Genomic DNA, 23,568 nt, shown 5'->3' with positions numbered 1-23,568 from the left:
AACGGCTGACCACAGTAAAAGTCAAACAAAACCAAGACTGTCAACTGCAAGAGGGGGACAATAGTAATGCAGCCAGCAGCGCATCATCATGGAACTGCTTAACAAAGATATAGGCAATCTCCAAACTCCTGACCCCACACAGTTTGGCTTTGTCAAGAGGAGATCCTGCCTGCTGAACCTGGCTGACTTCTTCGAGGCAGTCACCAAGCTGTGGATGAGGGTAAGGCAGTGCATACAGCCTACCTCGACCTGGCCATTCCCCACACAGGTATCGCTGATAAACTCACAAAACTAGGCATCAATCCTTACACCACTAGGTGGGTTGCAAATTGGTTCACAGACGGGATCCACAGAGTGAAAGTTGCGGATACCAAGTCAGACTGTCGATCAGTCACGAGTGTAGTCCTACAGGGCTCGGTCCTGGGCCCTCTCCTGTTTGACATCTACTTCTCAGAAGCCCAGGCCAACACAGAAGGACTCTGGCTGACAAAGTTCGCTGATGACAGCAAGCTAGGAGTCACTATCAGCTCCCCAAGTGATGCAGACATCCTACAAAAGGGCCTCTCTGAGACCAATGACTCCTGTCGGAACCATGGCCTGAAGCTCAACACCAAGAAATGAGTTATCATCCCCTTTGGAGAAAACTCAGTTCCCACGAATTACCACATTGATGGGAGCTCAGTGAACACTGAAGGGGCCCATAACAGATCTGGGCAATCAGGTCAACAGCCACCTCACCTTCGACCACCACATTGCCACTATAGTCAGAAAGTCCTTCTACGTGGCACATCTCATAACATTAGTTGCAAAGCAATGCAAATGGTAAAGACTTTCCTACAATATTCACTCCTTCCACTGCAGGACTGGGTAATCAGACTGCTTTCAAACCCTTTCCTTTCCACAAGCAGCTATCACTTACACATGAAACTGCAAGGATCTCTCAATGCAGTGACAGTTTTAACACCTCAGGAATAGTGTGGACAGGGGACTGTCAATTCATCTTCCCACTACAGAAGGATACTTTGAACAAAGGCTTGCAAATTAGCTACTTTTTTTTTTTTTTTTGCAGCTGTATAACCTCTTTGTATACTGTAAAACAGTCACCGATACACACAAATGATTATTCTGGAAAAAAAACAGGTTTGTTACAGAAGGTATACATGATGACAAGTGACAAACTAATTCCATTATATGTCAATGGCATGGGAATGCAGCACTACTACCTTATATCTACCATGACTCATATAAAGCAGACTTGACATGGATTATGGGAGACAGAAAGGGACGAAGGAAAACAAGACCACGCTGATATGACAAGCCCCACTGGCAGCCATTTTGCAGGAAGCATATTAACATTCTACAAGAAGCACTCAAGCATGATTCTGAGGTATGAAAATGGTTGAGTAAACAAAGGTAGTGTAAAAAAAAAAATAGATGTTTTTGTTCTAAAATGGAGTTTGGTGATGTGATTGCAAATGAGGCTATGGTCCCAATCAATATACAACATTACTTGCAAACAAAGCACCAGAATCACATCACAAAGATCAAACATATTTTAGGCATCTACAAAACAATCAACAGAAATGAGCACAATTGTTTGCAAAAGCCCTAACAGTAACTAAGCTAGCTAACTTGCGGGTCGTAGAGCCTGTCGCCAAAACAGTGAAACAGCATACTATCCTAGTGTGTCTCTGATAATACCTCCCTGCAAGATAGAGGTAATGACAATGCTTAGAAAAGATGCTGAAAAGGTTAAAGCAAAAATCCCATCACAAAATAACAATATTTTTAAACGAATACAAGTGATACCTGCTGACATCAATAATAACGGTCTATTGTCTACTTATGACCTGTAAATTATTTTCTCTGCAGATTAATGAATCTACTGATGGAAGTTGAAAAATAACAGTAAACGGGTTTTGTATCTTTTTCAAATGGTCGAAAAATGTTACAGCAGTTTCTGTTTTGCAGCTAACGGAAACCAAAACAAAATTACATTTTAAAACGTGTTTCAATGTTTTTCTTTCAGAATGCGTTGTCATGGTGGGTTGCTTTATGGACAGATGGTGCTACTCCATCTATGACCAAAAATACAAATGGCTCTTCAAGTCTTACAAAAGTGCAAATCTCAACATAATTACTACACACTGTTTTATACACAGAAAAGCACTTTTAAGCAAGACAATAGGAAATGGTCTACAACTGGTTTTAGGTCAGGTCATTAAGATGGTTAACTTGACAGTCAAATGTTGACTATTTTAGAATGTCTGCAAGGACATGAGATACGAGTATTGCACACTGCAAATACATACAGAAATACGATGATTATCAAAAGGAAATGTTCCATCACGGGTACACAAGAGCTGCATGATAACTTAAGTCAGTCCTTTCTTACTGAACACGCAATCAAGTGACATTTTAACATTACTAACTGATCCGACCCGATGCAGTAAACTTTCATATCTTAAAAATATAAACACAATGCACCAAGGTAACACACAATAACGTTTAATGAAAACAAAAAGTAAGAGAGAGAGGTGAGCGCTTTCGCAACAATGGTTGCTTCATCATTCTGATGAAATCACAGCGTTTGTAGAAAATTACTCATTGTATGCCACGCAAAAGCAAAGCAAGTTTATCCCAGCAATCAAACATCAAGAAACATGCGTGACATTCAACCTGTTGTATCCAGCTTTCTTCAGAATACTTCTCCTGGGGGCATCAAAGACATTCTTTGAATGGAGAATTGGCTAAAAAAGAAATACAACTTCATAAAACAAATAGTGAGCCAGCAAAGAGAAGGGGACTTTGTTTCTTGCTTTAGTGACAGTAACAATGCCCACCCAGAGACTTTGCAGTGAAAACTTTTGCCACTGTTCCAAAGAAAAACGCTTGAGGGAAAACGTAAAAAGGAAATGGCTAAAAGAAACAAAGAAACACCTTGGATTTAAACAAGACTGGTGTTTGGACTTTGGGGCATTTAGATGCTGAATTTAGTGAATGGAGTTTAGCTTATTTGCAGAACAAATGTGTTGGTCAGGTTAAAAAGCAATGGATTTTGAATGAATAAATTATTCGATTAATTGGATATTAATAAAAAATATGTGCAATAAAAATAGGGATGAAATTTTTTAAAAAGTTTACATTTAACATAATTTTATAGGTTATGGATAAATACTTATAACTGAGTCTTGGGGGTAGGTTGAAAAGTATTTTTATGTGTTTAAATGTACAAGTCATTGAGGTGTATGAGGACATGTGAAAATGTGCTATTTCATTAAGTAGAAGTGATTTATTCTTTTTAAAAAAAAGTGTTATTTGGTAAATTATTCACTCTGTGTTGGGTAAATTTATGTAATATAGTTATGATGTATGTGAAAGTGTGGGGGGTACATCTTTAAGCTGCAAAATGATTAAAGAAAAGTATTTAATTGTTTAATTATTCAATTTAATTAAATTAAGATGATTTAATGCTGAGATTGAATATAAAAAGCTGCTTGGATTGTATGAAGTTATTCCATTGAAGACCTGTGAGGCCAAGGTACCAGGATGTATTGAATAAAGGAAAGAAAATTGGCAGCTACAGCACTGCTTGGTGGCGTTTTTTTTTTTTTTTTTTTTTTTTGGATTAAGGAGAATTCCTAGCGTTTCAGCTTCTTTTGGGAGCTTGTGTTTGTACCATGGTGTTTGGACTTCCAAGAAGGCTGCATAATGATCAAAAGGTTGATTTTAGTTCTCCCAGTGTGAAAACAGAAACTGAGAAACAAAGGCCACTGAAATGGTCAGTTTGGGTAACATCTGGTCACGGGTTAAGCATTACAAAGCCTGGATGCCGACATGCTACATCAGAGAAACTAGAAAGACAGGACTATTAATTTCATGAAATTACAAGTGTGCAACTGGACTGGTGTTCCACAGCAGGATTTGTTAAATGAAAAGGCACATTATGTACAACTCCAAACCTGGCCATGAAAAAGCAGACAAGACCTATACAAATAAAGATGCAATCATACCTGCAGAAATAGTTATCCTAACAAAAGTGTGGCAGAAAAGGTTTAAAAATTGGTGACAGAGGCTTGTGGAAAATGATTTCTCACTATACATCAGACAGAACAGAAGCAAGTTTATCCCAGCAATCAGGGAATAGTTAAGATGCACACGAAAGATTCAAGCTACTGTATCTTACTATTTTCCTGGGGGAATCAAAGACATCTTGTGATGCAGAAAAAGCTCAAGAGGAAATAAAAGTTTATCCAAACAATAAACCAGCAAGCAGAAGGGGGGTTTCCTTTTCAAAAATTTCCATATTCTTAAATATGCTGCCAATTCAATTAAGTGATACTCTCCCTTTTTTAATTTTTCCAAATCTTTTGGGTTTCTAATACCATGACGTGAATGTACCCCATTCCCAAGTCAAACTACAATTAAAGTTCATGAAATTAGTATTGTTTCAATCACTGATGTCAGCCAAAAAGTGCTCTTTGCAGCACTCGCAACATGCACAGTAATGACTCCTGCAATTCGTATAGGGTTACATGTATTGGAAACGTATCTAAATAAGATTCTAGTTTTTTTTTTTTTTTTTTTTTTTTTACAAGACCCATTGCTCCTACTACTATTAGAAATGTCTGGGTATCTTTCTTCTACACTGCTCTTGTTTCTGCCTGCAAATCTTGATATTTTATAACTGTCTCTCTGTACGCAAGACACTTTAGTCACTGGGTGTAGTGATTTCAATGAACAATGCTACTTCCACTATATCTGGTTTTCTCAAATCTATCTTTTGAACTGTTGGTAATGGGTGATCCCATGTGATGTAGACTTCATTATTTTCTTTGATGCTTTGTGGCTCATGTTTCCAATGTTTTTCAGCCACTTCAGTACCATAATGTTTGCACAATCCTCACTGCAACAGTCTTGCCACATTATTATGCTTTCAATATACAATCCTTCTGCCATTCATATGTCACAACCAGCAACAAGGTGTGCAACTATTTCCAATTCTGTTTTACAAAACCTACATTTGTTTGTTTCTCTCACATGTTCAATGGACTTTGTAAACAGTGTACATAGCCCACTATCTTGGGCTGATATTAACCTTTCATCTTTTGGTTTGAATTTGCCTCTCCTTAACCATTCCTGCGTTCGATCTTGATCAACATGAGGTTCTTCCAGAAGTTTTCTTTACTTGTAACTATATTTATGCATTTTCCACATTTCTTGCCTTCTCATCTGATCCTTCACCTTATATTCTTTCTTTTGTTTTTCAGCACATTCGGTTGCTGCCTCATTTTTACCTACTTCTGGTTTGATTTCCATTCCTACTTGATGTGGATATGCTCCTGCTAGACTAAGCAGGGAAGTCATCTTAGATTTATTCGCCGCATGTTTCAAAACTTTCAATACGTTTGGGTCTTGTGAGGTCACTACATATGCAATACAGAAAATGCTCAAGAGGAAATCCAGTGAAATATTTTCTAGTGTTCCAAAGGAAAATGAGAGAAAGAAAAAAAAAATCACAGGAACTGACTAAAAGACTTGGGGGGGGGGGGGGGGGGGTACCTTGGACTTGAACCAGAGACTGGTGTTTGGAGATACCTGCAACACTGAAATTTGTGAATAGGAAATCAAAAAAATCTCAGTCTCAATGGATATAGGAATAGACATAAAAATATGGCTTTGCAAGAGCTTGAGAAAAACTAGAATTATGTTAGCTTTGTTAAACTTGTGGATGAAATACAATGCATATACCCCACTTTATGTCATTAATGTTTAGGAGACACTGAAGGAAATGAAAAAGTAAGAAAACTGTTTTTGTTCTTGCTGACATTTAAATAAAATTATGAAGTAAAATTATATTGTAAGGCAGTTTTGCATAGTGTATATTCAAGTATTTTAAATATAAGGTGGGGGGATTCATCACTGACAGCTGTATATGTAAAAGATGTTAAACTGAAAAGCTACCTTTTTAAGCTGTAATATGTACAGCCTTTACACTGCAACAATATATTAAAAGCTAATCAGAACAAAGTTAAGGTTAACATAACATTGTAATCTTGGGCTGCTGGGTTGGGGTGTTGGAGTTTACTCAAGTATGCAGAGTTACAATAGTAATTTACCCTGTTTTTACAAGGGTGGATGTCAATGTCCTTGGATTAAGCTGTAGGCAAGAAAGCTTAAATACAAAATAGTGAAAGGTTTGGAAGGTGATCGTTCTCTTCCACATAGTAACTAGTGTCCATCACCCCCCCCCCCCCAATTAGCAAATGATCTCAGCAGAAGACGTCTACAGGTGCAGGCAGTTGGCCAAGGGAAGGGTGTACACAGTGTTTGAGTGAAATTTATACAGATTCCGTCTTGTATCTGCAAGGTTGTTAGCTTTCATCTCACTACTGATTGCTTTTACTTGGAGACAAGCTATCTGTAGGTACAAGCAATTAATCTCGACAATTCTGAGCACTCTTTACTAAGAGACATTAAACAGTTAAATGCTACAGTGACAAACAGTTCAGTGAAAAATAAAGTCTGAAATTGGGAGAAGTGAATAAGTAGCAGCAGCTTCCACACAGTGTTATTACTTAAATTCATTTAATGTGGTTTAAGGTACCAAGTAAACTTTCATAGGGCTAAAAAGTTAAGGTTTATGGAAAGCGTACAAGCTGTTTTCACATCTGGGAGGAGAACAAAGATAAAAACAGACAGCAATAACTGCAAGTTAGAACACAAGCTATAAAATGTACTCTAAGCATCGGTAACCTTCATTTTAGATTAGGTGGTGTCTTTGAATGTAGCCATCAATTTAGGGCAACTGCTCTTATCTGGAGGAGTAAATTTAATTTGTTGAAAATGTATGTAGTTTTATGTCTATTCCAGGTTAAAATAGAATGGGGGTCTGAAAATTATTATTTTTTGTGGAGTGTTTTGACTGAAGCAAAAAGTCTTTAACAATGTGGCATAGAAGCACATGAAGATTAAAAAAAAAAAAAAAAGTAAATTACATAGAATGAAATGGAATTTATTGGAATACATGCAGAGTAATATTCAAGAAAAGGGAGTAAACTTTAAAGGATTGAAGGAATTGAGTAATAGACAATGTTAGAATACATAATTATTAAAAAGTATGCATACTACATAGAAATAATGAGAACTAGTAATGATTTGTTTTCTTTTCTATTGACGCACATGAAACGGTCTCTTGCAGTTGTGATTTAATAACAATAATTTAAAGTTTAATTTTTTCCAAGCAAAATATTGTAGCAAACAGTTTCAAAGCTATGGGTCATGTTCACAAAAACTGGCTGTAAGGAGACCGTCATTTACAGTAGGTTACTACAGATGGCATGTTCAAACAGTATAGTTGTGGTTGCGCTAAAACCATTTTTGAGCCCTGCTGTCATCAGATAGAAGCCAATGCCTACATGTGTTTATAAATAACTTTCAAAAATGTCCAAATATGCTTAAATATGTCACCAACCCAAATAAACTCCAGATGAACTACAGAAAGAGGCAATTTTTAGTGCACTGCAAGATGCAGAGAAGAATACATCAATGAGTGCATTTTTTTTCCTTTTAAACCCTAACCGATCCCCTTGCTTGCTACATCATCAGTAGAGGTGACTACACCGCCTTAGTATATCCACACGTCTCTGAAAATTTTGAAGGATACCATGTTCAAGACTTAATGAGCCAAACAACCACCAGGACTGCCCCCCAAAATATCACTGTGGAGTTAACAGGAGGACCCCATTACTCCCCCACCTCATGCACCCAAGGACAGGTAAGCTTGGGTGCAGCTACAGCAGGTGCCCATGCAGCTAATCAAAGTTTGCCTGGGTTGTGGTCAGAACTCTTGCTACACTAACAGAAATGAATTTCATAAGAGTACCCTTGTGAAACATCAACCATTAAAGCAAAACTGATCTGTAAAAAGATCTGACTGTAGACTGCCTTGAATTTAATAACTGGAGTAACAAATTATATCGAAACAAGTGTTATTTTCCCCCAAATAGGATACAGCTATCTTGAAAATCACAAAAATAACTCTAGATAAGGCACACTATGGCTAACTTAAATCTTACTTCTTCTTTCGGCTTTTCCCAGTTAGGGGTCACCGCAGCAGATCACCTGTCCATTCATGACTGGCAGTGGAGTTTTACAGTGTCGACTTGCCAGCCTGGCGACCAACCTTCAACAGAAGGCACACACACACCTAGGGCCAATTTAGAATGTCCAATCCACCTACAGCATGTCTTTGGGATGTGGGAGGAAACCCACGCGACCACAGGGAAGACATGCAGACTCCGCACAGAAGGCACCCCAGCCGAGGATCGAACCTGAGAACCTACTGCTGTGAGGTGGCAATGCTAACCACTGCGGCCGTCCACTATGGCTAACTTAAATACACACACAAAATACAAAACTAGCAACTCCCTCGGCTTAACGGGTTCTTTTGGAATATTTTCCAATTCACACCTCACAGCAAAATGTTAAATTCTCCAAAAAATGTTTTCTTCATTTAAATGCCAGCTCAGATTATCACATTTATGAAAAAGTCTCCATTTCTGAACATGTTCCGCACACTTCTCACTTCAGTAAATTTTGTTATGCTCAATAACATTATATTCATACAGAACTTTATTTTCTGTCCCTACAATGTTTCTAACTACAAAATATATATTTGTACAGCCATGTAATGTGTCCATAAAAAGAAGGGAGAGAGAAAACGTAGTCTACCTCTCATATAACCAATGGACACCCCATGCCCACCAACCACATCAGCCAATCCAATAGCAAACAATAATCTTTCTCCAACTGCAGTAAAGATGATGGCAATAAAACGGGCAAGGCGATTCACATCTTTCCAGCTAGACACTAAACAAATGACCTTGAATAATTTTAACAGTAAAGTACACAAGATGCTTGGATTTTAATTAAAAATAAAGAAATAAATTGTTGTCCTGGAAAGGCAAAGAAGAAGAAAAAAACAATAGTTGGCTCACTGTCAAGTGGAAAGGAATTAGTTCACATACAAAGGCAACTGACATTTCCTGGGTGCAATTTAAAGTGCACCAGTCATACCAGATGCTTGTGCTTACCAAGAATAAAGAAGCCCTGTACTCTTAGAATCTTCCAATGCAAGACAAATGAAAAGGTCCATTAAAGGAAAGGTTTCAATTTTCAGTGAATTTTCATTTCAGGAAATGTCCCAACACCTATGTCATTCAAGATTATTAACCAGTAAAATAAATATAAAACGTGTGGAGCTCAACAGAGTAGAATGTAGTCCACATGTGACCGGACTAAGTGAATACAGTGCAGTTTAACAGGCCTAATCACAGGTCTCGTAAGATTCAGAGACAAATCCAGAAATAAGCAGTGACACAAATAAAATATCATTTATTTGCGATATTAACAGATTAAGAGAATGTGGAATAATAAACATTTTCTGATGGAAATGAAGATTGTTAATTTAATTATTGCCATTATTTAATAATGGACTCGCATCCTTTTCTTCAAAAGTTACCAGTTTTAGGCGAGATTAAGAGTGACACAATTTAAAACTAAATGAAATCATGGGCAGTTGAGAGGTATGGAACTAACAGAATGAAATGGACTTTATGCTATCTGGGGGTCATCAATCTACAATGTTTCAATGTTTTTAGAGTATCACCAAACATTGCAAGATACTCTTTTCTCCTCTAGTACAAAGGGACTGCCAGCATTTAAAAAAAGAAGTTATGTACTCACCATAACGTTCCATGTTTGTCGTCCAGTATCTCGCCTTCAGTTGTGCTACCTAGGATTCAGAGCTGAAACCTCGGCACCGACTCAGTCTGTACTAAAGCTCAAGAGCTTCAACTGGTTCGAAGCTGAATACCTATCCCATAGTGCTTAGCAGTTATTCCCCAGATCTCGTTTGAGAAGGAAGGTTCCCATGATATGTCTTCTTCTTTTGGCTGCTCCCGTCAGGGGTCACCACAGCAAATCAATTGTTTCCATTTCTTCCTGTCCTCTGCATCTTGCTCAGTCACACCAACCACCTGCATGTCCTCTCTCACCACACCCATAAACCTTATCTTAGGCCTGCCTCTTTTTCTGTTACCTGGCAGCTTCATCCTTAGCATCTTTTTCCCAATATACTCTGCATCCCTCCTCAGCACATGTCCAAACCAACTTAATCTTACCTCTCTGGCTTTGTCTCCACACCTTCCAACCTGGGAGAGACCCTCTAATATACTTATTCCTAATCCTGTCCATCCTTGTCACGCCCAATGCAAATCCTAATATCTTCAACTCTGCCACGTCAAGCTCTGACTCCTGCCTTTTTGTCAATGCCACTGTTTCCAACCCATACAACATAGCTGGTCTCACTACCCTCTTGTAGACCTTCCCTTTCACTCTTACTGGTACTCGTCTGTCACAACTCACTCCTGACACTCTTCTCCTCCCACTCCATCCTGCCTGTACTCTTCTTCACCCCTCTTCCACACTCACCATTACTCTGAACTGTTGATCCCAAGTATTTAAACTCATCCACCTTCGCCACCTCTACTCCCTGCATCCTCACCATTCCTCTATCCTCCCTCTCATTCACACACACATATATTCTGTCTTAGTCCTGCTGACCTTCATTCCTCTTCTCTTTAGAGCATATCTCCACCTCTCCAGGGTCTTCTCCACCTGTCCCTACTCTCACTACAAATCACAATGTCATCTGCAAACATCATAGTCCACGAGGACTCCTGTCTGATCTCATCTATGTACAATATCCAAAAGGATAATATCTGAAAAATATAGTTAAAAAATTAACAAGAAAGGGCAAGAAGAGAATCAGACCTTATTTGCCAATTTCTGAGAAAAAATTCCTCTAGATATTCGGGGGGGGGGGGCTGTGAGGGACCAAAGACTGAAGGCGAGATACTGGACAACAAACATGTAACGCTATGGTGAGTACATAACTTCTTTATGTTATGTTGTCCCATCTCGCCTTCAGTCTTGCTACCTTGGGACAGAGTCCCCATCGCCTTTTTCTTGGGTGGCTCAAGGGAATAAACTCCTCAGGACAGTGGAACTAAAGGATGCCCTGTTCCGGGAGGCCACATCTACTTTGTAATGAGTAATAAAAGTATCAGGGTTAACCCATGTAGCAGAAGCACAAACTGAATCCAGTGGAAGTCTGGATTGAAAGGCAATGGCGGTTCATACCATGAGTAATAAAAGTATCAGGGTTAACCCATGTAGCAGAAGCACAAACTGAATCCAGTGGAGGTCTGGATTGAAAGGCAATGGCGGTTCATACCACTCTAGTTGAATGACCTTTGATTTTCCCTGGCGGTTCCTTGCTGTGGGAATTATAGACATATGTGATGGTTTCGGTAAGCCATTTGGACAAAGTCCATTTTGAGACTGCCAAACCTTTTTTATTTTCTGAATAGGAGACAAACAATTGATCTGACTTCCAAAATTCTTTGATCCTGTGCAAGTAAAAATGTAACTGTCTGTGCACATCCAGTTGATGAAGATTATACTCTGCCCTGTTGCCGTAGTTTGGAAAAAAACACTGGTAATTCTATACTCTGGTTTAAATTGGCTTGAGAACAAACATTTGGTAAAAAGGAAAGATTTGTTCTGAGGGGAAAATATCTTTATGGAAGATCAAATAAAGTGGAAGGATAGACAAGGCTTGTAACTCTGACACTCTCCTGGCTGAAGTAACTGTTGTCAAGAAGAGTGTTTTCCAAGATAAAAATGTTAATGAACAAGATGATGCTGGTTCAAAAGGGGGCAGAAAGAAGGATGACAATACTAGGTTGAGGTCCCAAGAAGGAGGAGGAGGTTCTCTGACGGGAGGTCTTAACAGAAAAAGTACCTTTTAGGAAGGCTTTGCACAGTCTAGGAGACATTAGACTAGATCCTGATTCACCCACATGATAATTAGAAATAGCAGCTAATTGAACTCGGATAGCGGCTGCTGCCCCTTGATTAAAGGCTTCGGTTAGAAATTCCAGGATTAGAGGTATAGATGCTGTAAAAAGGATCTGTGTCTTTTGTCAGCCCAACAAGAGAACCTCTTCCATTTGCTCGCATATAGATTCCTAGTCGTCCGTTTGTGGGAAGAGACTAGAATGTGACGAACTGCAAGGAACAATGCCGGAAGCCTGGCTAAGAGCGGAAGTGGAGCAGCCAAGCTGTCAGTTTGACGGTGTGGAGTGCAGGATGGAGCGTTCCTGACTGATGCGTCAGAAGATCCGGCACTGGGTCCAGGATCCATGGGTCCTCCTGAAGGTAGGGCCAAAGGAAGGGGAACCAAATCTGACGAGGCCAGTATGGCACAATGAGAATTAACCTGTGACTCAACAACCTTGCTTTCTGTATGACCTTTGGAATCAAGGGAAACGGGGGGGGGGCATAAAGACGACCCAAGGGCCAATCGTGCACTAGTGCATCCCTCGGTGACTCTCCTGGAGGAGAAATTAGGACAAAGTAGTTGCTGCATTTGGAATTGGAGGGAGTGGCAAATGGGTCACAGCAAGGATGACCCCATTTGCGAAAAATTTGGTTTGCAACTTCCTGATTGAGGGACCACTCGTGAAGCATGAGAATCGCTCCACTTAGCCTGTCTGTTAGAACATTGGATTTCCCTAGGATATGCGTTGCTGTCAGAAAGCACTGAGAAGATATCACCCATTGCCATACTCTCTGGGCCTCCCAACATAGAGGGTAGGATCTGGTTCCCCGTTTGTTGCTGTACCAAACCACCGACATATTGTCTATCTGAATTGCAATAGTCCCCTTGGGAATAGAGTCCAGAAGTGCTTGCAACGCCAGAAGCACAGCCCTCATCTCTAGGACACTGATATGCAAATGGTACTCGTGATCTTTCCAAACTCCTTGGACCGTCTGTCCCAGATGATACCCCCCCTTCACCCTATCTGGAATGCGTCCGTGGTTACTGTAGCGATAGGCTGAGGAAGTTAAAACGGTCTGCCCATTGTTACCAGAGTGGAATGAACCCACCACAGTAAGTCCTTCTTGCAGGAAGGAGTTATGAAAATTTTGTGAGACATAGGCAAGTCCTGCATGGACCATTGGGTGAAGAGCAGCCACTGCAGTATTCTCATGTGAAGTCATGCCATGGGAAGTAGTGTTATTGTTGCCACAGAGCCTAGGATTTTCAGCACAAATCTTGCCTGTACTCTGTTCTTGTTGAGTAAAATAGTCACTTGACTGCGTAGAGTCTGTATCCTTTCTTGAGGTAGCTTTGCCAACATGTTGTTTTTTTAAATTTGCACCAATGAATGTAATATGCTGTGATGGCAACAAGGCAGATTTTTCTGTATTTATAGTAATGCCTAGTTTTGAGAAAAGATAAATGGCGTAGTCTCTTGCTTTGATCAGTAGTTGCTTGGTGGTGGCAGTTAGGAGCCAGTCATCTAAGTATGGAAACACCTGGAATCCTTGGTGTCTCAGATGAGCCATGAATACTGCCATGCATTTGGTAAACACCCTGGGGGTTGTGGTGAGTCCAAAGGGCAGTGCTCTGAACTGGTAATGACTGGCTCACAGCCGGAAGCATAGAAATCTTCTTTAGCACCTGTCCATCTTTATGTAGTAGTACGCATCCTGAAGATCTAACAAGCACATCCAATTGGCTTTTCCCAGAAACGGGAGTATAGACTGCACTGTTACCATCCGGAACTTTGATTTTCTCACCAACTTGTTTAGTCTGCTGAGATCCAATATGGGTCTCCAGTCCCCAGGGTCTTTTTTGGAACTAAAAAGAACCTGCTGGGATTTCTTGGATGACTCTCTTTTTCTAGCAACTTTTGTATTTCTCATATTGCTTGATTCCTTTGGCCGGGTGGAATGTCTGGGACAGACTTTGGTGGATAAGGTGGACAGTGGAAGGGAATGTTGTATCCTCTGGATATAATGGACTGTACCCACTTGTCTCGAGTCAAACTCAGCCAGGCTTCTGGGTACAGGAATATCCTCCCCCAGACTGCCTCCAGAGGTGGACAGATGGGCCTTCTCTCAGGAGCGCTGGAAGGGCCTACCAGAGAAAGTATCTCTGCCACGTTGAAGGTGTCTTCCGTTGTTTCCCATGCTGCCCCCAGGGGAAGTATCACCAGGAGTGTCAGATAAGGTTCCTTTGGTCTTACGGAAACACATTTTCCTGCCCTTTTGACCTTTAGGATAAGGTCTGGTAGGGGAGGAAAAACGGACTCTAATGGCAGAGTCTTACCATGTTGTTGGCTTCTGGTGAGAGTTTCTTTTACTTTAGGCCCGAACAATGAAGAGCCAAAGGGAGTGTCAATAAAGGAAGAACGGAAGGGTTCTGAAAACTCACAAAGGCGCATCCAGGAATGTCTACGAAGAGCTATTCCTGTACCTGCTGCCCTGCTCTCTCCATCGGCTGCATAAGATACGAGCTGCATGGAGGAGTTAGATATGGAGGTTAAGGTTGCAAGCTGGGAGTTAACCTTATCAGATAAGTCCTGGGTTGTAGCACCTTGCAGGGTATCTCCTAGCTCTTTTAGGAGATCCCTCTGAAGTCGGGTGAAATGTGACAAATAATTCAGAGACCGTAAAATAAATGCCGATGAAGAGAACATATGCTTCCCGTATCTATCCATCGTATAAGAATCCTTGTTCAGTGGATGAACAGATACAGAAGTTTCAGCTAACTCATTTTTTTGTGGCTGCTGCCACCACCATTGCATCTACAGGAACCCGTTTAGTTAAGTACTGCCTATCTTCCATGGCCATAATGACCTTATTAGGCCTCAGCGGAACGGGGTCCACTGAGTCCGGAGAGTCCCACACCTTCCGGCTCACCAAACCCAGAAGAGGGTCGAAAGGAGACACCCAAGAGGTGGAGGGGTGACAGCCAAATGCCTCCAGGTATACAGAGTCATCTTCAGAAGGGGAAAGGGACTTCCAGCCACCCCTCTATTTAAGGATCTCCAGGATGTCTGAAAAGGAAACATCCTCAGAGGGGGGGGGCCTTGGGGACCCTTCTGAATCCCCTAAGTTGGTATCAGAAGTGTCAGACTCAGGGAAGTCTATGTGTTGCCTCTTACACTGTCTCTTCTGAGGGACCTCCTCAGGGGGATGTTCCGGACGGAGAGGTATCGGAAGAGGAGAATCCACCCATTGTGGCTTCCTGGGGCACTGACTCTATTCTGTGGTTGAAGGAGAGGCAATGAAGAGGTGGACACTGGTCCCTTAGGGGGAAGAGAGGCTGGAGCCGAAGGTGGAGTAGACGCAGAGGAGAGCACACTCCACATCACCTCGAAGGCATCGCGATCCTGGGCCGAGAGAGATTCCGGCCCCGAGAGACCAGGAGATCTCCTCTGCACCGAGGAGGGGGGCTCTGTGGTAGATGTGGAAGCAGAACTCACCTGAACTGTGGAGCAGAGTGGAACAGCCGGCTCCAACAAGGGTCCGACCCAACTCCCCCCCCTGAAGCCGACCAGGGAGCGTTGCCCCCCCCGATCCCTCGATGGACAAAAGCATAGAAAAAAAACGGAGCAGACGTCAGATCCAAGTTATCAGTAGTGATTACTGGCTCCGGTGGATCCAGCACGACGACTACCTTCCATACTCTCTGGCTCCAAACTCGTCCGAGTTGGAGGAGGAATAGGCATAGTAAAAGGTACCATTGTCAGCTCCAAGGTCCGATGGGCTAGGCTCGAAAGAATTTCAGCTACGGCCTGGGTCCGAAGCAACCTCTTCACTACCCGCTCCACGTCTTCATCCGATAACCTGGAGGATCTAGAGGAATAACTGGAAGACTTGCGGCTACCTGCCACCAACTGTAATAAAGGAGAGACCGGCACAGAACGAACAAGACGGTGACCAGTTCCTCTTTCAGCTCCGCAATGGCACCGATGAGACAGATGGAGCCAAGGGAGAACCTTGTTTTTCAGCTCCAATAACCCTCAGAGCCGAGAAGGCATCATGCCTGGTGCTGCTCGGCGGCTCAGACATTGGAGCCGATGAAGCAGACTTTGGAGTTTTGTCTGATTTTTCAATCTGATTTCCTTTGTCCACTTTCAATAATCCCTCAGTACAAGCTTATTCCTCCTCTCCTGCAAGACCCTGGCACTAAAACTATGACAAATGGAACAGGAGTCTTGAAGATGGAGTGGACCCAGACAGTACACACAACTAGTGTGTCCGTCAGTAATGGACATCCGAGTGCAGGAATCACACTTTTTGAATCCTGACTTATGTTTCTTAGCTAGTTCCTTAGACATAGCAGTTGTAAGGAAAAAAATTCTCAATAAAAGTTAAAACAACAACTATAACTTTTATAAAGAGAAGGCAACAAAGAAACAAATAAAGTACTATACATTTCTTTTTATAGAGAAGAAAAAGGAGGGGAGGAGAAGTCTCCAAGTTAAACTGTCTCCTACTACACAGATTACTCCTAAAAGGCTTATAAAAATGAGAAAAAAGGGCAAGAATCCCCTAAAAAGGGATTCTTGTGGAGAAAATAAGGCCCAAAGAAAGACAGCTGCAAAATAAACTTACAAGGTTTGAAAAGGGCTAAATATAGTACAAAACTGTTACTATAGTACTAATACTTAAAAATAACCAATAATTTGACAGAAAAGTTAGAAAAATACATAAAATATTAAATTTTCCAAGCCTGAGCCAGTGAAGACAATCCCGAAGCTTCAAGCGGCAAACGAGATCTGGGGAATAGTCACTAAGCACTATGGGATAGGTATTCAGCCTCGAGCCAGTAGAAGCTCTCAAGCTTTAGTATAGGCAGAGTTGGAGCGGTTTCTGCTCCGAAGCCAAGGTAGCGAGACTGAAGGCGAGATGGGACAACATAACATCGAATGATAAACACATGTAACAACTGAAAAAATCCACAAAAATGTGTAATAGAAAAATTAGATAAACAAGTCTGGTATTTTTTCTATCCTCAACAGCTTCATAAGAATATATGTGATTAAGAAACATTGAAACATCAGCCTAAACTGCAATCTAGACAAGTAAGGAGTAAGGATTTAAACGGTTATTTAGCCTCAACCGTTATTTGTATTATTACTACTTCTTTTACGAATCTTATGATACTCTATTCGTATCAACCTGATTTAAAAAACACCTTACTATGCATTTACTCTTTTGCTATTCTTCTTTTTGAAGAAGTTGAACTAACCTCCACGCACGGGAAGTGAACTTTTTTCACAGCTTCATATGAATAGCGATACCAGTTTGAAACAAAAAAAAAAAAAAAACACTGGGCTGCCTCTAAAATTTTCAATAAAGGCTACAGGTGTGTGCGCCTATGTCAAACAGCACCACTACCAATTTAATTTCAAAATATAACTGATAAAAGCACGAAGTACCTAAAAGCTGTCTTTGAGCTAGTACTACCCACATGCAGGCACATTTAGCTACCTCTATTTAAGTCCACAAGGAGAAGAGATGTATGAGATTATGCTAAACTACTCCACACTTAACCAAGTTATTTTCCACAAGTAGTAGAACCTAGCTTTTATAAACCGTCTCTAAATTTTTGAATCAGAAAATGGGCTGTATATGTTAGCACTAAAACAGCTTAAAAACTAGGCTACTTATATTCTATAAACACGAAATATTTAACTTTACATTGAAATGTTGGCTTGACATATTTCTATACCAACAACTCCTGTAGAGTGAATGCTGTGTGCCCTGAGTATACCATCTTGTGTTCCATAAGACTTACCTACTTTAAGCATAATACTCTTTACTGGGGAATTAATATATCTAATACAGTGATGTACAAGCTATACTACCTTAAAACAGACGTCTCATTTGAGTGCTAGTTTGTGGGATATCTACACCACTCAAGTCTAACATATGTACATCGCTATCACTTATTAACTTAGTCCACAGTGTCTGCTTTTTGCTAGTGTGTCTACTCGACTGTTATGTCGACATAAGGTTAGTGCTTAAAGTGTATGGTTAAGTACATGAGGCTGCTGTATACTTTGTAACTGTTTGGTAGACTAAACTCTTTTGGGTCAATTGCACATCTTGTCTCGTATTAAAAAGGCTCATGCTCACACACTGAAACTAGGCTTTTAAATACTATATATTACCTATATTAGCATCCAAATGAGCTGTTTCTATGATATGCAAACTGTACTTTTTTTATAACACGCTAATTTGAAAACTTTCAAAGCAATTTAATGTTACCCAACTGAATCTATACCCTTATGCTATCTACAGTCTTGTTCCTAGCCCTGCACATATTATAAGCTAATTCTTTCTTTTGCGGATATATTTTGTTTTAGCTTATCCAGAATACTGACTGGGTTGACTTATAAGGTGTTTTACATCTCAGTAATTAACTTGTGTATCTGCTTAGCCAAGATTTCATTGTTGTTCAATTATAAATGTTGTTCTGCTATGTTACATACTGTTTAACTACACTGCCTATGTTATAGTACTAAACTACTTGTTTCTACTACTTTCTTTCTCTCTCCTACAACAGACCCAGCTCTCCAACCTGGTTAAACTTGCACTAAGAAGCAGAGTTTAACTACCTGAAGAACAAGGACCCTGTCTAAACTCCCTCCAGTCTCATCTTTGAGCCACCTATTCCCTGTATTATCTCAAGTAAAGGGAGCAAGAAAGTATGTGTCTACAATATCACTGCCAGTATAGCCTATAATTTAATATTCTATTTTTGGTGGCTCTAAGAGCGCTAGCCAGGAAAGCCAGCAGCTTCACCCCCTCTCTACTCTGGAACCTATATATCTCTTTTCTTTCCCCTCCACGTAAAAGTCACCTGAACTTCTACTCTTTCCTCTGAATCTCTAAACAAACTCCCACTTTTCCCCCAGTTTGCAATATTAACTTTGTCCACTAGGTGGCAGTCTTGTCCTTCAGGACTTGGAAGCATTTTCTTAGTCTGTAATACACCCTTACGATCTTATTTCTTTTTTGAGTCCTTAGGCTTGCTCTTAAAGTATAGCCCATAACATCTTTACGTGGGGTGAACCTTAGACACCCATCTAGATGCCTAATTATCTTTCCTTCACTTCACTCAATTATTCAGGATTACTTGCCTACTGTAGCCTACTAAAACTGATGGTTCTTTTTCTGCTCCTTACCTCTCTGTTCTCAACTTACAGCTGATGGCTATGCCCTCCCAACCTTTGCTGAGAACTCTCTTCCAATACTCCACTTGCAACCAGTCACAACCTCCCTCATTATCCAACTTTCTACACAAGCTAAACCCATCTACCCTATCAGCTGACCAGCTACCTGCTGAATATCTCCAAAAAGCAGTCAAAGCATATTCTATATCACTGTAGTTAAATAGAACCATACAAGAAAGCATCATTCCAGCCATCTGGAAAATCTCCCACATTATTCCCCTATACAAGAGTGGAAATTCCATAGAATATTCTAACTACCGTCCCATAGCACTATTCTCCCCCTTGGCAAAAATGGAAAAGTGCATCCATGGACAGTTACTAGACCATCTACTTCAGAATAATCTTCTAGCTAAGTGTCAGCATGGCTTCAGACCCTTCCATAGCACAACTACTGCTCTCTTATCCTTCACCGACTGCATCAATTCTAACCGTAATAACAATGTTACTTCTTCAGCACTTTTCATCGTCCTTTCCAAAGCATCTGACATGGTCAACCATGATCTACTTATTAATATACTAAAATCCTTTTCTCTCGATACAATGCCTACTAAAAGGTTCCAGTTCTACTTAGACAATAGACAACAGGCTGTCCTATGGGACAACAATCTATCATCCCATCTCCCTGTTACATTAGGTGTTCCCCAGGGCTCCATATTAGACCCCCTCCTTTTCTCAATATTTACCAACAACCTAAACCGAGCTATTCCAAGCTAACTGCATACAATATGCAGATAATTCAACAATAATCTGCTCAGCTAAATCTCAATCCCAACTACATACTCTAACCAAAAAATTTTTAGTATAACAGAGAACTGGTTTTTACAACGCTGCCTCCTCTTGAACCCCCCAAAAAAACAAACTCTTGCTCTTTTCTCCTACCAGGAAGGCACTCCCACTCAATTTCTCAATCTCATCCAACAATGGCATACTCTTATCTCCTGATCCAACAACTAAACTTTTAGGGGTAACTATTGATAACTTGAACTTTGATATTCACATCTACAATACCATAAAAACTGTTAACAAGAAACTAGGATCTCTTTAAAGGATTAAACCCTTTCTCGCCCCACTAGCTAGAACCACTATTGCCCACTCCCACCTTATCTCCACACTTCTCTATGCTTCTTCCATATATATACAAACCTGTCAAAATATAACCTGAACAAGCTGACCAACTCAAATAACAACATTGCCAGATTTGCCACTGCTTCTGCTTTCAGGACCCATCACTACTATAACCTGAAACAATTAGGTCAGCTAGAGCTCCAGAATCAGATTCACTATAACCAACTCACCATTGCCCCCAAGACCCTCTGCCAACCCACTAAAACCCCAATTCATAGGTTGGTTCTGGGCTATCTGCCCGAAGGCATATATTAACCCAGCCACGTTGTGCGGTATTCACCACCCCTTTAGTAGTTCCCCAGACCCTTGTACTAGCAGCTAGTACCCCTTGGCCCCTATCTAGTAGTGCTGTTGGTGTGATCCCTGGTGTGATCTTTCTGTTACCCATCCACTCATCAAGGTTCCTCTTGAAGAGTGATAGTGAGGGGCTCTGTCTTATGTAGATCGGGATCCTGTTCCATAGTAAGGGAAGTCTCTGAAGGGAATCTATCCCTCCAGTATGTTCTATTCATTGTTGTGTTGAGGTTTATATCCCTAGAGAGTGTAGCTCGAGTAGATTTGGTTTTGCTAAGATGGAGCACGTTCAACAATTCTGGGTTGGACATGGCTCTGTACGTTAGACAGAGATCGCCTCTGAGAAAGCAGTATACAACAGAGAACAGTCTTAGCTTTTTCAATCGTGCTGCATAGGGCAACTGTTTGAGGCCAGTAATCCTCTTGGTTAGGTACCTCTGTGGTCTCTCCAGCTGCTGGAGATATCTAGCCAGGTACATTCCAATTGGTGCATTGTACTCAATAATGGATCTGATGAGGAAAGAGTAGAGGGGCACCATTACGTCCTTAGATCTTGATGCGAACCCTTTCGTGATCAGATGGGTCACATAGAAGGATTTTCTAATCACTTTGGTAACATGGTTATCAAAGGAAAGCCGACTATCTACTTGGGTCCCTAGATCCCTTATTTCTTCTTCAGATTTCAGGGGATTACCTCCTATGTTGTAGTTTGTGGGTACTGTGTTTTTTCCAAAGGGGATTACTATGCATTTTTTTGCATTTAGCTTGAGACCATGACTTTGACACCATGCATCAGTCTCATTTAGGCCCTTCTGGAGGATCTCCATGTCGGCCGGAGACTCTATTATAGCACCCAGTTTGCAGTCGTCTGCAAACTTAGTCAGCCACAGCCCTTCCATGCTTGCCCGTACTTCTGAGAAGTATATGCCAAACAGGAGGGGCCCCAGGACAGAGCCCTGAGGCACACCACTCGTTACTGGTCTGGATTCGGACACAGATCCCACTACTCTTACTTTATGGGATCTGTCTGAGAGCCAGTTTGCGATCCATCTTGTGACGTAAGGGTTTATGCCCAGGCTGGTGAGCTTATCAATAATACCTCATTACCCAAAATAAAAACCTCAAAACATTAAGATCACCTAATAAACTGCTTGTATCAACATGTAAATCTAAAAACATGGCAGGAGATGCCTTGTTCTCTAATGCAGTGAGAAAAAACTGGAACCATCTCCCTTACAAACTTATATCACTGTCTTCTTTTACACTTTTTAAGCACTATCTGAAACTCTACCTTAATACCCACTGGTTATGTCCCTGTACAAATCCAGACTAATCCTATTGGGCTCCCTTCTCTCTCTTGCTACAGACCTTATATTTGCTCGGGCTTGTGCCAGTATCCACAGATTACCTATCCTTTACAAAGACATATCTTACCCTCTACAGCTAATTTAACTTGTATAGCTAAGTCTTTTGGAAATAGAGTGTAAAATACCTCATCTAATGCTTCCAACAAATTCTGTACAAACTGTGCAAGATGTTTTATTTTTTTGGAATTACTGAAACTTTATGTATCTGTACCATAACTTGTTTGCTAAATTTACGTTTAAACTGTGTAAATTTTTGAACTATTGAAACCTTAAGTTTGTATATTTACCTAAACAGTTGTACTAATGTAACTTCTTGGATCTTATCTCCCCGGGACTCTACTGAAAATGGACAGGCACCCAGTTAGACCAACCCGGTCAACAAATGTAAAATAAAAAATAATCAACGATGGGGTGAGCCAAACGGGGCTATTGCAGCGGATGATTAAATTCCTACTTGGTATACAACGGGAAAACTGAAACATCAACTAAAGGGTGCTAAAAGGAAAACACCAAACTACAAAGCCCCTACAAGTCAACCGGGAAAACCACAAGCGTAAAACATAAATACTTGTACTCTCACTGGTGACACCGGTATAAAAATCTCTCTCAAACGGATCAGAGTTTTCCTCATATTTTTGGTCTGCTCTTCTTACATTTTCTGTTTTTGGCAAACTGCTGAGAACTGAAGTCATTAAATAATGACAGACTTTTGAGTTTCAGGTTTCACAGCCTTCAGAAAATCCAAGCTAACTTAAAACATGTCATGCTAGCAACGTTTTAAGTTTATAAGAGCGATATTTTAAATCTATCCCTATGTTTGATGCTTTCTTCCAGTTATTTTTGCTGTGTTCAAGTTTCTTGCTCTAAAACGTTTGGAAATATAATGCTACAGCTGTACCTGATCCCGACTGCTGTAAACTAAGTTTTTCACGGAGCCCTCCTTCCGCTCTAGTTTTTCCAGAATTTCTGCCGCTCGATTGTACAGTGACATAATAACACATTACAAGACAAAATGCACTACTGTAATCACCCTACACCAAGATACAAACGTTTTCCCACGTGTTCTTCCTTGGCATCACATGACATGCAATCATGGAAGCAGTGCGAGGGCCATAAACGAACGGAACTGTCGCAAAGAAAAAGTTGTGCTTTAGGAGTTTATGAAATAACTGTCTGTTTGTTTATTTTCCGGGTATGGCAGTACATATTATCCAGCATGTAGCCAATGGTAAAATCACTTTATATTTGCTTATCTAACCTGCTCAATAATTCATGTAAAATTTAACACTTTAAAACTTTATGAGGAAAGCAATGGTAAATTCGAAGTTTAAATAAATCATAGCCCTCTGAGTAATTTTTTATAGTAATTGTATCAAGTTTCACGGGGGATTCTGGAGGTAAGAGGTTAAAATGCAGGAGCATGGCTCTCAACGAATCGAGGAGAAAATACAAAAATCATCTGGGGCACTTAATATGTTAGTACTATAAACCTGAGACTTTGATAGAATATGAGAATGTTAATTAAAATACATTTGCTGAAGTAAAAAAAGTTTGTCACTTTGATTATAATAATTTATTAAGTGTAATTCACCACCTTATAGGTTCATAGATTGGTA

General features: G+C 40.5%; 1 protein-coding gene across 1 annotated transcript in view; it reads right to left on the bottom strand.

The window, feature by feature from the left end:
• Positions 1–23,051, bottom strand: part of NSUN5 (NOP2/Sun RNA methyltransferase 5) — a 787,401-nt gene extending 764,350 nt beyond the window's left edge. The window contains exon 1 of the mRNA XM_044054112.1: positions 22,851–23,051. Coding sequence (XP_043910047.1) covers positions 22,851–22,943 — 93 coding nt within the window. The 5' untranslated portion in view covers positions 22,944–23,051. The remainder of the gene's footprint in view (positions 1–22,850) is intronic.
• Between the last annotated feature and the right edge of the window lie 517 nt (positions 23,052–23,568).

This window comes from Protopterus annectens, chromosome 13.part0 (genome assembly GCF_019279795.1).
Source record: "Protopterus annectens isolate FY-2018-M chromosome 13.part0, PAN1.0, whole genome shotgun sequence".
In the NCBI taxonomy this organism is placed as follows: Eukaryota; Metazoa; Chordata; order Ceratodontiformes; family Protopteridae; genus Protopterus; species Protopterus annectens.
Note: the sequence above shows the minus strand (reverse complement) of the source record. Positions and strands in the feature narration are given on the sequence as shown.